Below are 17,507 nucleotides of genomic sequence, written 5' to 3'. Positions count from 1 at the left end.
CGAAGACACATCTTTTGCTTGGTTAAAACAGAATCAATTCATCCTTCTTTTGTTGTGATCTCAGGCAAGCAGTATTTTCTACTCATGTTTGTTCCACTCTTAAGATTTAACCAAATTTAGTTTTAAGGTTACCATACTTACCTATCACAACCAGTCTTAGGAACAAGGAGTCTTAATATACTATAAGTAGCAGTATTAACAAGAGATAAGAAATTTCAGTTGGAAAATGCCTAGTTATCATCCTTTCCCCGGAAACAGTGGCCCTCAATCTGTTACCATAATTCCTTTTCTGTTTTTCAGAAAAATACTAAGTGCAAGGGTGAAACATATCAGTCACAGTAATTATTGAATGTTCAATCACAAAGTTTTGGATTTTTAGCCTTAGGTAATTAAGAAGAAAAAAGAAAGCAAATGCAAGACGATTAGGAGCTCCCATGCCTCTGTTAAGAGGCTCTAAACAGAGAGGAGTATCCTGGTGACAAAGCAAACTCATGTTGACAAACATCATAGAGAATTTGTGTTGGAGATCCTGGAGAAACACCTGAAAGTAAAAATTTACTATTTTCTCCTGTTTTCTGGCTCACAGGCTGCAATGCAGAACTTGGAGGATTTGCTGGCCTCTTTGATTTGAAAGCAGCTGGTTATGAAGATCCTATCTTGGTATCTGGAACTGATGGTGTTGGCACAAAACTCAAGGTAATGTGAAGATCCATGTAAAGGAAGGAAAATAGCACAGAAAGGAAATTTTTTTTAACAGAAAATATCAGTTGTCTTTTAAAAATAACTATTTGTCTTCCTAAAAAGGGAAGGAAAAATGAAATTGCCCTCCTTCAGGCAAAAGAATTAAATACACATTTAGCTTCTGGCATGTAAATAGCCATACTTGAAATGATGCTTAAAATAACTCATTTTTAATATTAAGTACATAATCAGGGACTCCATTTCATTAAGGTAGAATCTCCACCCTCAAAAAGATTACTCATGAGGAAAAACATTTAATTATACAGTTCCTATTGTGTTTACGCAAGCTGCAATGAAACCCTTTCCAGTTCAGTCCTCTTTCATAAAGTGCCTTTTGTACTTGCCAATTAGGAAAGTAACAATTCCTAAAATAAAATGTTAGGAGAGGCTCACAGAGATGGTAGTAAATGAAGCTGCTCCTCAAAAAGCATCTAGAGGAACTGCATGATTTCGATCCTCTTCCATTGCAGACTCTCCGCTTGTGTTCCAGTTTCTCAAAGCTAACCAACGGGTTCTCTGGCTGTGTTTTGCAGATTGCACAAGTGTGTAAGAAACATGACACCATAGGTCAGGACCTGGTTGCCATGTGTGTCAATGACATCTTAGCTCAAGGAGCGGAGCCCCTCTTCTTCCTTGACTATTTTGCCTGTGGCAAACTTGATGTTGAAGTGGCTGAGGGTGTCATTGCAGGAATAGCTGAAGCTTGCAAAAAAGCAGGATGTGCTCTTTTGGGTATGAACACTCTTCTTTGAAGGATATGAAAAATCTCATGCAATATCTGTAATTGGTTTTAATGTGTTGGTTTTCCTACTCTGTTGATGACTCTTAAAAGAAGTGAAAAAAAACCAAAGCGTCACACGTCTTTGTTTTCAGACAACATAATATCTACCCACTGGAAGAAGACAGTACTCTACAAATGTTGCCATTAGCTCAGGAAGTTGCATATAAAATTTCTTATTCGTATCTTTTCATTTAACTTTGTAAATATAACAGCTGCCTAGAAAACTAACAAGTCATGTATTGTAATTCTTTGTATTTTTCAAGTAAATTTTAAAACATGCCAAATAGGTTTGTTTATCCTTTATCCTAAAGGAAATCCTTAAGTTTTCCCCTAGAAACAAGATTTGTATGTGTTACTGTGCATGTGCATGTCCCTGTGTGTGTACATAATATCCTTCGAACCTATTGGCTGATTTTAACCAAATTTGACAGGAAAGGTAGAGATCTCACAGCTATTGTATCCCCACAAGCTTCAAAAAAATAGAAAGCCCAAGAATGTCGTATGAATGCAACAAAAGTGTCGGCTGGAGCTCATTACTTAAGACACAGAGTTAACCACAGGACAGAAACATAAAAGAAACCTGGTTTTGTTAGTTACAAAACTAATAGAAAAATTATTTGTCTACTGAAGACTCACTGAAGATTTATTTCACCAAGATAAGCATATTCCAAGACATTAAGACTCAAATTTAAACATTGTCCTTTTCAGCCCTATCATACAAGTACATAATACACTTTACTAACAAATTATGTATGTGTTCTGGTGTACAGTAATCTAGTTATCCATGAAAATGATACAATATTTCACTTCTTGAATCTTAAAAAATACAGCTTTAACACTGTTCAACTCAATAAAAATATTTCTAAGTCAGTGAAAAATACGTTCTTTTGTAAAAGTCTTTAGTTGATAAAAAGAGTACAACACAGGGTTAAATTTTAAAGTAATGAAACCCAGAAAGTTCAGTTTCCTCACATAGTTTTTGGTTTTCCTTCTTTTTTTATAAAAACAGGCATGGAGAATTACCATGATTTTTCAAAAAAGACCTTTAATTTGAGACTAAAAATGACATTTCAAGTGTTTTACTTTATAATTGGTAATACAGTAATTCTGTCATTTTTCCAATTCTTTAAGAAAGTTAATAACAGAAGTCTTTTCTAAGTGAGCGTGTGTCATTCTGAGGCAGTTTACAAGCTTTGAACAAGAGGCTGTTTATGTTCTGGTTTAATTTTTTCTGCATGAACTGTTAGTCAGCTTTATATTTGTCTTAAGATGTTCTTTTAGTTCATCAAATATAATCAAACCATTCATACTTCAGCATAAGTACATGTTACGTGAAATCTTGCTATGAAACTACTTACTGAAATTTCAAGATTTTATTTCCAATTGGAAGACTGTAAAACTACAAAGGGCTTTGGATGTTGTAAAGTAATTACCAGAAAATAATTTCTCAAAATTGTAAATGGGTTAGTAAATATCTTTTTTTGTGTTAATATAAAAATAAGTCTGGACTCAGAAATAAAAGAACCATGATTTGTTCTCCAGATTTCTGGCACTCTCAGAAAAGAAGGGACAGAGATGATGCAGTAACTCTGAACCTAAGGAGGAAATGCTTTTCCATAGCCTGGATCATTGAAATAAATTTCAGTTTGGGGTTCAACTTCATTCATTTCACTGTGCAGGCACATAGTGTGTAGATCTGTCTTTGTATAGTATCATCTCACAAAAACCTTGTTTGAAGCATGTTCCTAAATTCCTACCTTGCATTTCTGCAGTAGCTGAATATTCAGCTCAACCACCTTAAGCTCATCACACCACTTGATAGCGAGGTACTGAAGGGCTTATCTGCGTGCTTGGTTTTGCATAAACATTCTTAAATACGGGTTTAAACACATGTATCTAAGCAAATTATCTTTGATTTTAAAGTTGGTTGTAGCACTGTAACGTAGAAACCTGGAAAAGTTTGCAGGGAATCTAGTACTGAGTAGTGTTAAGTACTGAGGACAAGAGCAGCTTCCACCATTGCTTAGGTAAATTTGGAGCCCCTTCAGGGCCACTTCCTGAAAACAGAAGAATTCTGTAGTGAATGAAACCTGGTGAGTGCAAAAGAAAAATGAGATGGTACTGGTCAGCGTGTTGGGCAGAGGTCATGATAGAATGGCAACTTAATCATTGTCAAGTTGTTTTCTTGTAGACATCGTGACCAGCAGAGGGGTTTGAGGGAGAATGATGCGACGGCTGTGAGGATAGCTGGGGAGAGTTTCTTCCCAACACAAGGCGATAGTGTGAAGATACCTGTTTGGAAAACTTCGGAGCGAGCAGTAAATGCTCATTTCATGTATCAAACACAGCCAGTTCCCCCCTCTCTAGACTGAATGAGCCTTGACAGGCAGGACGCAGGTCTTCAACAGTGAAGACCATCAGCTTATCACCAAAGGGCAGGAGGGGAGCCAGTGTGGGTATGTGGAGAGAGAGAGAATGCTGTCTGAGCTGTGCTGCGCATTTCTGTGCAAGCTGGGGAAATCACCTTTTCAGACTGCACTCTGAATGAGGTCGGCCAGAATAAGACGTGGTTTTCAGGACAAAGCAAGAGGATGTTCTAATAATCAGGATATAAGATAATAGCCTACAACAGTTCATCTGCACAGATGGATAGGAGAGGTCCTCTTTTAGAGGACCAAAACAGTCCCAAAACAGTCTATAAACCTTAGATATTCAGAGTAGGCATGATAACGAGGGCCAGGTTGTGGGCAGGAGTGGCAGGAGAGATAGCGCTGTATACAAAATCTTTATGAAGGCAAGTGAGACTAATAGCTATGTTGTTCATTTGATGTCCTTGTATGGGTTTCTTATATCTCTTGTATCTTGGAGGTTTTTCATGGAGAATATTAAACCTGGCAGAAATTTGGAAATAGGCAGCACTAAATATATGCTTTGATTTTAAAATGTGAATGCACAGCAATTTTATACTGGTTGTCAGAGTGAGGGAGGAAATGTTCTTTCCCAATTTGCTATTGCTTGTTCAATTGAAGGGCCTGTGACAAGCATGTTTTTCATTATTTTTAACGTTTGTTTATCTAATTAAAAAACCTAGTCTGTTAATGCCTTATGAGTTTAAAACTTTGAAAAATTGCATGCCTACTGGTGCCATTGGTTTTCCAACACCCACTTCCTCTTTTTTTGGTTCCCATAGGAGGAGAAACTGCTGAAATGCCAGGCATGTATCCACCTGGAGAGTATGACCTGGCTGGCTTTGCTGTTGGTGCAGTGGAGCGAGGGCAGATGCTGCCCCAGCTGGAGAGAATTGCTGATGGAGATGTGGTTATTGGAGTAGCTTCTTCTGGGGTTCACAGCAATGGGTACAGCCTTGTAAGGAAGATTGTGGAAAAGTCATCATTCGATTTCTCTTCTCCAGTTGGTGTCTCCGGTGATCAGACATTAGGTACCACTTATAATGCAGTTTTTTGCATTATAACTTGAACTTCTGAACAGGCAAATGTCACACAATTGTTTTGTCTGTGCCTTTGCTTTTATAACTTTTCTAAAGTGCTAAAAAATTATTCCGTTCTCATCTTCTTTTTTCTTGTGAATCACTTAAGCAGGAAAGAAATTAAGGGAGGGGGATAAATAACTAATTATATGCCAAAAAATGTAGAACATTGTGGTTTTCTCTGTAGTACAATGCTCACTAGTGTCCAGCAAATTAATATTTTGAGATTTCCTCAATTTTATATTGATTAACATTTCTTTCTGTGCTGTAACTGGTCTTCTTTCATCCTCTTTTTGTCTACAGGAGATCTCTTGTTAACCCCAACTAAAATCTACAGTAAGACTCTGTTGCCTGTCCTTCGCTCAGGCCATGTGAAAGCCTATGCCCACATCACTGGAGGGGGCTTGCTGGAAAACATCCCCAGAGTTCTCCCAGAGTCCTTTGGTGTCATTTTAGGTGAGATAAAAAGAAAAGCTATGGAAGCATCCTCATGTTAGTATGGATTGATGTAGAAACCTGTGTACGTGGGGCCATGTCAACTGACTTGCACTGTAAGAACTAGACTTGCCTATCTATAAATGTTTGGTTTTTTCTTCATTGTTGCTGAATTTTTCCTTGTGCCAAAACACTTTGTAGTCTTAGGACTGCCACCCATTGAATTCACTTCCCCTGATGGTGTTTTGTATTGCATTTTTTAGGAAACTTGTCCAAACTTGAAAAAATAAAACAACTTTAAAAGCAATCCAAAGTGAGCTGTCACCATTTGCAATAACCTACAAAATTATTGCTAATTAAATGATACTCATGAAGTCTTCAATTAGTATTCAAATATGGTTACTAGCTCAAGTACATCTCATGCTATTCAACATACCTTAATTAATCCTCACCACAATCTTGTCAGGTATGCTAGAAAGAGTATTTCACTTATGGAGGAAGTGTAGTATGGAAAGGTGAATGACTTACTATAGTTTATGCAGTGTTCATGGGGTTGTAGAATAAAATAAGGGAACTAATATTGAGTTTGCACTCCAGAACTGCATGTAAATGACTTTTCCACTTGTCAACAGCGGACACTAGTATATATAAATGGGGATAATACCATTTTAAAGATAACATGGCAAGAAAGAAACTTACTGTCTTTGGAGTTCCTTCACAGTGGCATGTCCAGAAGCATTTATCGTGCTGCTGTAAATCATCCTTACCTTGTTGGAATTGGGGGCAGTGTGAGACTTTTGTGACAGTTTTTAAGGCTATCGTTCTGGTACAATAGTTTCTCTAGAAGCAGAGTTGTCACCTTCAAGAAGCAGATTTTCCAAAGGCTGCCTCAGAACCCATTTTGAATTACTGATTAATGGTTTGCAGTGGAGCATTATAATTAATTTCCTCCCAGAGTGATACTTCTTTCTGTTCCCAAGTCTTTTTCAGTAAGGAAGGAAAAACCATCCAGTTTCCATGCATGGAAGCTGGTTTCAGTCAAGCTAATGCTGCTGTGGGTCTTTGTCCATGCTTTCTATCCAGAACTTGCTTCTTAATACTATAATAGTTACAGTATTTGTCCACTGGTAGTGACTTCCACTCCTCATTTGTATTTTCAATTCTCTTCAGATGCTCTTACCTGGAAGATTCCTGAAATCTTTTGCTGGCTCCATAAAGAAGGGAACCTTTCTGAGGAGGAAATGACTCGGACATTTAATTGTGGGATCGGTGCTGTCTTGGTAGTTCAGAAGGAGCTGGCTCAGCAGGTCCTCAAGGACATACAGAGACACGAGGCAGCCTGGCTGATCGGGAAAGTTGTCTCCCTACAAAAAGGTTATTAAATTTTTATTTTCCTTAAAAAAAAAAAATGCAGAGCTAAATTCCTTAGCTGGTGAGTCTCCATGGAGGTTAGCTGAAAATCTCTTAATTGACACCTCCATGGCTTTTTTGCACAGGGTATTAAAATAACAGTCCTCACAACTTCAGTCTTAGTCCATAGAACATGTGCTTAGCAATGTCAGATGTCACCAGAACTATAAATAAATAATGAGAAGTAAAGCAGTGCCATTAATCTCTTTTCATGGGTGCTTTTCTCCTCTCTCTGTTTCTCCCTTTATTTATGTGTTGTTTTGTTGGTTTTTTTTTTCTTGTACGTGTTCAGGGTCTGCCCATGTTAAAGTCCATAATCTGCTTCGAGCCTTGCAAGCAAATAGGTCCCTGTCTGTGCACAGCCATATACAAGGCAAAATCCAAACAAACAAAGTGAAGGTTGCTGTCCTTATCTCTGGAACAGGTGAGAGTTATATTTTTTACCATGGTGTAAAACAGACTATTGAAACAGGAACTTCAGCTCAGATATAAAATCTCTTTAAGTCCTTGCAATTCTCCATGGAGGCTCTGATACGGTTCTAACAGGCTTTCAGTAACAGACAGAATAGTTTTTGCCCTTGGATTCATTTCAGTCACAAACAGGATGATCTTTAACTCTGCTGCAAACTGGCTATGAATTGCATCTGTGTTCATTTTATCTACAAATTTCTGCATGTCTCCAGATGCAAGCAACCACTGCATTGCACTATAGGGACAGCAGCATTATTTCACAAATAGATCAGAATTTCTTCTTGCCATATATGCACTCCTAGGGTTTCCAGTATTCTCACTTGCGAAGAAGTAGACAATCATTCCAATACCATAAATTACAGTTTACAAATGTAATTGCTAGTAAAAGCCCTGTAGCCTCCAGCTGTCAAATTCAGCTCCCAGTAAGATCAATTAAAAAAGGATTATTTTTAACATCAGTGATTTTTGGATTGGGTCTCACCCACATTGCTGCTTATTTAAACCCTCTTCTAGCTGTTAACTGTATTTATTCTCCAGGAATGACTTGAGATTCATAAATTATTTTTTCACTCATAGGCACAAACTTGGAAGCCCTCATAAATAGCACAAAGAAGCCCACCAGTTTCGCACAAATAGTTCTTGTTGTTTCTAACAAAGCTGGTGTGGAGGGGTTAAGGAAAGCTGAAAGAGCTGGTATTCCTACAAGGGTAAGTATTTCTCATCTTTTTAAAATCAGCCATCATTAGCTCTGACTATAGCAGGAAGCTACTGTGAGATAATGAGTTTTACTAGGGTAAGAGATGGTTTGATAGGAAGCCTTAGCTTTTCTTCTTTGGTCTGTCATGAACTTGTGCCCTTGGGCAAACTACCTAACATGGGAAGCAAAATACTTCCTTTTCTCCTTCTCAGAGATGCTGCCAGCCAGCAATCCTGACAGTTTCGGGAACAGTCATTATATTAAACCAGTGCAAAATTTTCACGGTTACAGTTTAAAAAGTTACTAAAGTAACAAGCTATTTTATCTGAATTTAATTTTAAAATTGCATGCTAAACAGACATGGTAGTTAATTTTAATGAAATAGAGAGGTCAAACTCAGTGGGACCTTCCACTGACTCCAAGGACATTGCTTCAGGCTCTCCAGGATTCATTCAAAGCAAACTGTGTTTTCCCTAGTGTCACTGGATCCAGTGCTGCATTACTTTGCCATTTGTGCAGTCATTTGTATGACAGGTGTGAAATGCTGCTGTTCTGACTTAGGAGCATTTTACAGTCGCTTTTCACTGATAACTGCAGATACAGGGAAGATTTGGTCCCAATGCAAGCTTTGTTATTAACTTTAATAGTAGCAGGGTCTGAGTGTTAAAGCTGCTGTCTCTTATTTGGGACTACACAAAGATCACAAGTGAAATATGTCCATGGTACGCAGGGGAAGAACAAACATACAATGGGGAAAAAAATATAGTCTGGGAGAGCTGTTGGTCTCGGTGGTTAAGAGGGAGAGTGAGCGGTGCAGCAGAGGCGCTGAGGGGTACATGCCGTACCAGTTGTTACCTGGCGGTTCCTGGCAGAGTTCAGCCCAGTGCTGAGCCGGGCTCTATTTCTAGTGCCCTCTGCCAGCTTTTCAGCTAACCAGTTCTGGTTTTTCAAAACTACCATGGTAAATCTGGTAGGGATTAACACTTTTATTTAAAAGACTGTGGACGTTTTAAGTTATGTAGCACTGCCTTCTTCCTGCTTAAATTGGGGCATGTATCCTGAATGGAAAATACTTCAAGTATATTGACCTTATGCAGTAGGAACTGTTTTATGGGTTTGTGATTAGCCTTTCTTTCAAGGTTTTGTGATATAATTTTCAGCAAAGTTCAACTGCTTAAAACTATCAGAGGCCTTAAATTGAGTGAAATCATTGTAAGGCTTTAGGTTGTCTTAATGACCTAGATTTGTAGGTTGTTAAATTGTGTCGAAATGCTGGGGACTACAGCTGTAGGCCTAATAAAAAAACCCCTCTTGTTTATTCTGATGGTTGCTCTGTATGGATAGGAATACAGACTACATGTTTGTTTGTCAGCTGCATATATTTATTTACTGTTCTTCTTGCTGTGGATGTGCACCCAACTTGAGCCACACATGGAGATTTACTTGGTTTTTGTTTATTACTCCAGGGTACCATTTAATTGTGCACTTAGGGCTTTTAGATTAAATTAACACCATGTCCATATTTCTTTGTCTTTTGGGTTATCACAGGTTATTGACCATAAATTGTATGAAAGTCGCACTGAATTTGACAGTGCAGTTGACAAAGTCCTTGAAGAATTCTCAGTTGAACTGATCTGTCTGGCTGGATTTATGCGAATACTGTCAGGTCCTTTTGTCAAAAAATGGGAAGGTAAGCACAGCATAGTAGTGCATGCATTTAAAAAACAGTAACTTCATAGTTTATCCTCCGGAAAAAGAAAATGGGAAAAATATAGAAAAGGGACCATGTTAGTTCTGGGTTTGCAGGAAACTAGACTCTTCCCATCTTGTAAGGAAAAGGATGAGAAAGAGAAAGGCGGTATTTTCTCCCTTCCCTCTATCATTTCCACAGAGGTTTAAGGAAGTCGGGGGCAAATGCGGATCTTGTAGTCTTTGATTTATTAGAAAATATTTTAAGATAAGGCTGTGAAGACTTTAGACCTCTGCAAACATGAGGTGCAGGGCAAATTGTTGCCTAAGCAGTAGGTTTTGGTTGGGGAGAGGTGAGCATTCAGCCACTGAGAATTCCTTTCCCTAACAGATGAGTTGCTTTGGCTGCATATAAAACTGCAAAACTGAGCAGCAGTATGCAGTTCCTGTTAACAAGACCTTCAATCTTCTGGTCAGACATCCTAGGAGCTGTCTGAATCCAAGGGTGGCATGTTTCACAGGCAGATCCAGCTCTTGTTTGTCAAAAGTGTTCACAGTGTCTCCATTCTGGTCATCTTACAATTTTTCCAGGTCTTTGTTAGAGCCTACTTCAGTGGCTGCTCTCCCTCCCCCAGTAGTTGCATTCTTCTTATTATTATGTCTTTCTGTTTCTTTTAAAGAGTCCTGAATCACACAGAGGCAGCTGCTATTCTCACTGTTTGCTCTGCTTTGGGTTCAGTCATGGTTACTTAAAACTAGTTGTTGCTCATACCAGTTACAGGCTGGTCAGCCTATACGTTGCAGCTCTCCAGGCAGCCTTTATTGTTCACATGGTGACTTTTGTGTTACCCTGGATGTGTCTATGACACAGACCTTTTACACCTGAACTACTTTTGAAACCTCTCTTTAGAATCAGTGGAGCAAAACAGGCATTCCTAGGAGGCAATTCATTTTATGCTAAAGCTGTCAGCTAAAGTAAAAGTCAGAGGAATTGTTCTTGTTTCTCTCCGTTATGGAGTCCGGAAGATGAAGATGTAAATGTCTGTGCTGTAGACAGCTGCAGTTAGGAGAGAGGAATCCCTCACTACACGAGAGGCGTTTTGAGCAGAGTATCTGTGTAGAGGATGGAAGAGAACTTTCTCTAGTGCAGAGATCTTGTACAAATAAAGGATGAGTTTAGTTCCCTTTGATTTAGGGACAGAGCACTTCCAGCGCTGATGATCGCCCTGCACAGTGCAGGATGTGCATTACATATATACCTGGCATGAGAGCAAAGGAAAAGCCTTTCTTTGGTACAGGATGGCTAACTGATTGTTGGATGTCCAGCACTGAGCTGAGCTTCAAAACACGTACCTACCTGAGCCCTGACCAAGAGTATGCTTCAAGTAGGTCTTAAGATGTGAGCTCCAACATTCAGTTCAGCTCAGCGGTCTGTGCCAGCTAACAGGAGCCTGCTGTAAAACTCTGACCCAGCCATGCCTAGGCACTGACTACCCTAAATTATCCAGGAGTAATCAATTCTTGTTGCTTCTGTCTTAAAAGCTGTTACTTTTTCTTGCAGTCACAAGGGCATAGAACATGAAGTTAGTTGTGAAATTCTTTCTTTGTTTAACAGCCCTGAAATGTTAATTTTGAATGTTAACATAAAGGACAGATTAAAAAAACAAAACTAAAACAAGCAAACGGAAAGCCACATTCCTTTAGAGCACTTTCCGACAGTGCTGTAATGAGAAACTGGGGAAATTCATACAGATGTGCAGACTGTTGTTTTCCGCTCACTGTCCCAAATACCTTTTGCTCAAGCAGCAGGCAGGGAGATGCTGATGCTTAAAAAGGGGTATTTTTGAGATACAAACCACATTTGGGATACTGTTGAAGATCAGTCAATACATTTGCCTCTTTAAGTTGCACAGGTCAGTATCTGCATGAGTTATTGCAGTGAGAGTGCAGGTTTCGAATGGTGCTGCCAGAAATGGCCTTCATTTCACATTGCAAAATCATAAGCCTCTATTTTGGTACACCGCGGCCTCTGCCAGCATATGTCAGCTCAGTCTCGCTGCTTGGCATTTAGCTGGCGTTCAGTGAATCCTTATGACATACAGTCTTCCTAAACAGGAGGCATGCAGAGACGGTGTGGGTGTAGCATACTGTGGTATAAATAGTATCGATGGCCACTTTTTTTTTTATCCTGTAAGGGTTTGGACTGAATCTAAGAGAAGATCTAGGGCTGTCAAGCACCTTTTGACTTTAGTGTGGTCCAGAATGGGCAGGAGGATTTGTCACAGACATATTAGGAGCAGACAGGGGAAGTCTGCCAGAAGAAAGTAAGTTTTCTCATGGTTTAACTGTCGCATTGCTGTAGTGGTGAGACCCTGAGATCACAGGCAGCCACTCTCCCCTACTTTACAGCTAGGTAGGAACTCAGGCATATACTGTCTCTTTTAAGGGAAATGTAAGGTACAGGCTTCCCAGGGTTATAACCACGGTTGCACCTGGTTGAGCATCAGAGCATTATCAATTTAAAGATCCTCCAGCCAACTTTCTGCATGGAAAGTAGTAGTGGTAGACAGGTGCTTTTCAGAAGGACAGAGAGAAGAGCTCCTATATGAGCAGCTGTTGTCTTTTATTAAGCCAAAACAGGTGTGGAGGAAAAGTCCAGGCTAAAGAATTTTTGCTTTGTCACAGGGGGGTCTGTTATGTCATTTGAAACTGCACTGAGTTTCTTCAGGGTGATGGGTTTGTGAGAAAGAGGAATGTACTTGTGATCAAAGAAGAGAAGAACAAGATGCCGAGGGAAAGGACAGCTACATCCAAAAAATTAATCATTATTAGTCACTGGAGAAATATGCTTTAGCCATGCAATTAATCGTAACTGATTGCTGTCTTTGATTTTTCTGAAATAGTGAGACATTCTGAAATGCTTTGGGCTGGTTATCTGTCAGTATCATCAAAAACCAAACGTATGCAAAAGTCGTAAAAACTCTTTTTCACAAATGTATTTTGTTCCTCTGTTGATTATGGTACTTTGAACACTCTGGTAAGGCTGAATGCTAAAAGACAATGACCTCACTTATAATTTTCCAGGAAAAATATTGAACATCCACCCATCTCTACTGCCTTCTTTTAAGGGAGCAAATGCCCACAAATTGGTGTTACAAGCTGGAGTCCGAGTCACAGGCTGTACTGTACACTTCGTAGCTGTAAGTACTTCCTTCTCCCTTCCTTTAACTCTATAATTCATTAGTCTTAAGATTTTTTCACCTCAGAGCTTGCTTGGAACACCCGTATACCATCACGTTTGATTACCTTTTCTCCTTTGTTCATTTATAACATCATTAGACAATATAGTGCTTTAGTTTGCTGTCCCTGAAGAAGGAACTTTAAATGAACAGTCTATACAGGAGTTTAAGCTTTGCCTAAGTAAACTTCTTTCCTAAGCATCCCACTGCTGCCTTCCACCAGTTGGAGTGGGGATACTAGTTCATATAAGGCCTTGGCTAACCCAAAATCTTTATTACTACACAGCATCAACTTCTTAGATTTTATTATACAACCTTCCTTATGTGTTGCTTTCAAGAAAAAGGAAAAAGAAAAAAAAAACAACAAGCAACACTGGAAATGGCACAAGAAGCTTAGATTTGTTAAGAAGTCATCCAATGTTTGTGGGAACAGAGAAAAACTTAACAATTTATGTTAGTCAAAAACTAAGAAAACAAAAGCCAGAGATCTCTCAACTTGGAAGATGCACATTTTTATCAGTTCAGGGAGCATTTTTACCATTTTGTTCAGTTCTCAGGGTTGACAAGTCTCCCCTCCTCTACTGCATTCTTCAGATTGTCTTCCCCTTTTCTACTGCTCCTGAAATCTGTTCTCATGATTTTTGCTTTCTCTTGGAAAAAGACAAAACTATTTTTCCAGATAGAAGGAAAAATTGCATTCCTTTCTCCATGATATGACTTTGGGTTTCTTCTCTGTGTGGCAACGTACTGAGAAACAATAACTAAACAGCAGGGATCCGCCTCATTAACATGCAAAAGAAAGATCTGCTGGGTCTTCTAGTCCAGCTCTGTGCCAAGGCTTGGCTAATTCACTCTTCTGAATTGAAATGTCATCATTTTGTCCTATTTAGCCTGTCATGTCCCCAGTTAACATGGCTTTTGTTGTTTTCTGTAGCAGAAATGCTACTCACTGGTGTTCTGCCTACCTCCTCTTTTTCTTTGAACCCTATACTTACTTCTGTTAGTTCCTCACAGGCCAGTGTGAGTGCCAGCACCTTTTCTGCAGTCCTCACACTAGCCCAAATTCCTGTTTCCTGTATTAGCGTAATGATAAACAGATTCCCGAGGTAGCTGGATTGCATTCATTGTCATACAGCTGGGCCCCCTTCTCTCTCCTCTTTCAACTGTACAGACTTTCTGGCTATTGCTTTTACAGGAGGAAGTTGATGCTGGAGCAATCATTTTCCAAGAGGCAGTTCCAGTTAAGGTTGGTGACACGGTGGAGACCCTGTCCGAAAGGGTGAAGGAGGCCGAGCACCGGGCCTTCCCAGCTGCTCTGCAGCTTGTCGCCAGCGGGGCCGTACAGGTGGGGGAAGCTGGCAAGATCTACTGGAAGTAGGAGCAGCGTGTCCGCCAGCGTCCTCAGATGGGAGAGCTGGGGTGCCTTAATTGATCAAAACTGAGGTCACAGCCTAATAACACACACGCTCTATTCTCTTAACAAAGTGTCCTCAACATAGAGTTTACCATGTCATGTTCTCACTCAAATGGTTAAAGATTCAAAGTAAAATCTGGAGAAAGCCACAAACAGGAATATTAAGGCAGGGGGCTATTCTCAGTAGTTTCAGCAATGGCTCTGTTACATGCTTCCTAATTATAATCACTTCTTTGGCCAACATTTCGGTTCTCAATCACTTTCTTAGCACAAAAAAAAACCCTATTCAGTTGGTTACAGAGAGATCTGAGCATCTCTGAGATTAACTTAGGAACATCAGTATTACTCTCTAACAGACCATACAGGCTGTAACAGGGGATCCTCTTTTCATATGCTGTGAAGTGTTTGTGAGGAAAAATAATGAAACTAGTAAAATGGAAGAGACAGCTAAAGGCAAAAAACTAAAAACCTCCAGCCAAAACAAGAAAAGCTGGCCTCCCAAAACACTAACTATTCCTGCACATAGTAAAATGGATTTTTTTCCATACAGTTTCTGTTTTAATGGTGGTAGATCTTGTGTGGCCCAGATTCTGGACATATCCCGTAATTTCAAATGTTGGACCTACTATCAATCAGATGCTAAATAGAATTAAATGCCTGCTGACCGTTTGCCTTCAAGCATCCCCATGTGAATCCCCATATGAATTCCCCTTACAGATTTGTCCAGAACCAAAATGGTTGGGTTGGGTTTTTTTTGAATGAGCAGGAAAGGAGTTAGGACTAGATACAAAATGTGTTCTTGGCTTGTGAGACATTCTTAAGAAATTCTGCTAAAGTTAAGTGCCTTTATTCTTGGAATAGTATTTTCACCTGGAATAATACTGATGGAAACCCAGTAAATGCTGTCATTCTGAAAACAATGAGGTTTTTCGCACAGCTCAACTCTTGTGAAAAAACACCCAGTTTTCTCTTAATGTTTTAGTATAGGTGTGAAAACATTTTGATGTATTTACTAAAATAATCAAATCAAACCAGAAGCATCTGACTGAAGCTGATTATGTATGTTTTAGAGCTCCCCTTTAACACAGAGAAAGCTGATTTGTATTCTGTGCACTGATGTCCTTATGGTGCTTCCATGTTGACAAAAATCTCAATTTGGATTTGAAATAAAATCTAATAAAGTTAAAAAATTAGATATCAAAATCTTTCCTTGGAATTCTTTTACCAGAGGTATAAGCTGGAGGAGGAGTTTGTGAAACAGAATTTAACTTCGTCTGCAGTGCAGCAACTGTAAATCAGTTTGTGAGGTTACAGATGTGTGCAATCCTGCATAAGTTAGTAATGATTCGTGGAGTGTGGTGACTACTGTTTCAGTGGCCAGATGGTCCATGATGAAGAAACTTGCTAACAAAATATTCCTGTCATCATTTGTCACTGAAGATAAAGCTCAAGGAAATACGGAGGAAAATGACATGGTCAGATTTAATTTGCTTGTAAAGGGCAAAGAATAAAAGCTAAGCCTTCATCCCAGCATTTTTCTTTACAAACCTGCCCTCTCACAGAATGGCCTCCCCCACAGGCAAACTGCCCACCAAGGCTTGAAATGCAAAAGTGAGAATGCAAAAGAGGCAGGGAGCATCCAGCTCTGGGAGGGGTTTAGCCCGCACAAGTTCAGTGCCTTAGTCATGACAAAATGAACATTTTACAAGTCAAAAGAAATTGTACCTAAATTCACTCACATGTTAGAAGGAGTAAGACTACTAGGGGTGAAATCAGTACCTGTACAGTTAATAAATAAAACATTATTTTAAAAGCAGTTTAAGCACTGCCAGCAAGGTCAACAGCGGAAGACCCAGGCACTCCAAAGCCCACACCATCACAGACAGCTTGATGAAGACTCGGGTATTTTGCCATCTAAGGCTGATGACAAATGGGATTTAAGCACTGATCAGCATTTCTACAAATGCATAAAAAGAAATTTTATTGTGAACTAGATCTTTGGCTAGATGGCTTTGCTTCAATTACCACTCTGTAAAAAGAATTAAATAGATTCATAGACTATCACCACACCCAATCTCAGAGGGATCCCAGGAACACAATTAGAGAAGGAGTTGTTCAATACCATAGTGATCACCTGGAGACCTATCAGAGCACAATAACTAGCACCCTATTCTCTTTTAACATTTTATTTGTTGAGTTTGGAACATTCAGTCATGCATGCTATGCAATTCAAATAATATACAACAGGAAGTTACTACACAGTTACAACAGACTGAAAGCAAACTAAGCAACGTGTTTATCATAAAAATTATCTATATGTACCAAACATTTGTTAATCTTGCCTTGTTACAGTTCTTCCTATTTCTCTCAGATCATGAAAAATACATGTTCCTTGCTTCAGTCATTGGAGTGCAAGAGACAAATACAGATTTCTGTACATAAATGGCAAAGCTTACAGGAGGGATCTGAATCTTTCTTCCCTCCTGAAACACCACCAGCTACACATTAAAAAAAAAAAAAAAAAAAAAAGAAAAATTTAGACTTTCTAACTGGAGCTGACTGATGTTCTCAAACAGCCTGATACAGCCGAGAGCAAGATATACAGTATGCCCCTTACTAGTACAGTACGGGTAATACCAAAAGAAGAATACATTTTTTTCACTGCATCTAATGGCTGTTAGTGATCCCTCTGGAAAATTCAGTTCTGGCTACTTCTGTTCTAGTTTGTTCAAGCAGCTTCTTAGCTAGCTTTCTTCCTCTGATTGGTTACTTGCATGCAAGTCATTATTCCAGCAGATATAAAAAAAGCTTCCACAGCAAAAGGCTTATTTAACAGCAGCGACTCCCTAGACCAAGCCAATCATTCAATCAACAAAGAAAACTGAGATTTTCCTGCTACTGCAAGTTAAGCTGAGGTTGTCTTGTTCTGCTGATTTCAAAGATTAAGGAAGAAAAAATGCCTGAAATCCAGTGTTTCTAGTCCCTCTAATCAAATTGTCATCCCTCAAGATCAAAACGTTTTAATATGAAATTCTGGGAATGTCTGTGCACCCCTCCCTTTCAAGGAGCAGGGGAAAGTGTCTACATGTATGTTCAGTATGCACTATTACATCATATTGACAATCTGTGAAAGGGAGTTTGTT

General features: G+C 39.2%; 1 protein-coding gene across 1 annotated transcript in view; it reads left to right on the top strand.

The window, feature by feature from the left end:
• GART (phosphoribosylglycinamide formyltransferase, phosphoribosylglycinamide synthetase, phosphoribosylaminoimidazole synthetase) overlaps window positions 1-15,567 on the top strand; it is a 34,524-nt gene extending 18,957 nt beyond the window's left edge. Inside the window, exons 13-22 of the mRNA XM_049835062.1 lie at window positions 587-696; window positions 1,275-1,473; window positions 4,713-4,961; window positions 5,313-5,465; window positions 6,615-6,818; window positions 7,147-7,278; window positions 7,902-8,032; window positions 9,571-9,712; window positions 12,796-12,911; window positions 14,146-15,567. Of these exons, the coding sequence (XP_049691019.1) occupies window positions 587-696; window positions 1,275-1,473; window positions 4,713-4,961; window positions 5,313-5,465; window positions 6,615-6,818; window positions 7,147-7,278; window positions 7,902-8,032; window positions 9,571-9,712; window positions 12,796-12,911; window positions 14,146-14,328 (1,619 nt within the window). The 3' untranslated portion in view covers window positions 14,329-15,567. The remainder of the gene's footprint in view (window positions 1-586; window positions 697-1,274; window positions 1,474-4,712; window positions 4,962-5,312; window positions 5,466-6,614; window positions 6,819-7,146; window positions 7,279-7,901; window positions 8,033-9,570; window positions 9,713-12,795; window positions 12,912-14,145) is intronic.
• The last annotated feature ends 1,940 nt before the right edge of the window (window positions 15,568-17,507 follow it).

The sequence above is a fragment of the Accipiter gentilis genome, chromosome 32, assembly GCF_929443795.1.
Source record: "Accipiter gentilis chromosome 32, bAccGen1.1, whole genome shotgun sequence".
In the NCBI taxonomy this organism is placed as follows: domain Eukaryota; kingdom Metazoa; phylum Chordata; class Aves; order Accipitriformes; family Accipitridae; genus Astur; species Astur gentilis.
This window is presented reverse-complemented; position numbering and strand designations above follow the sequence as displayed.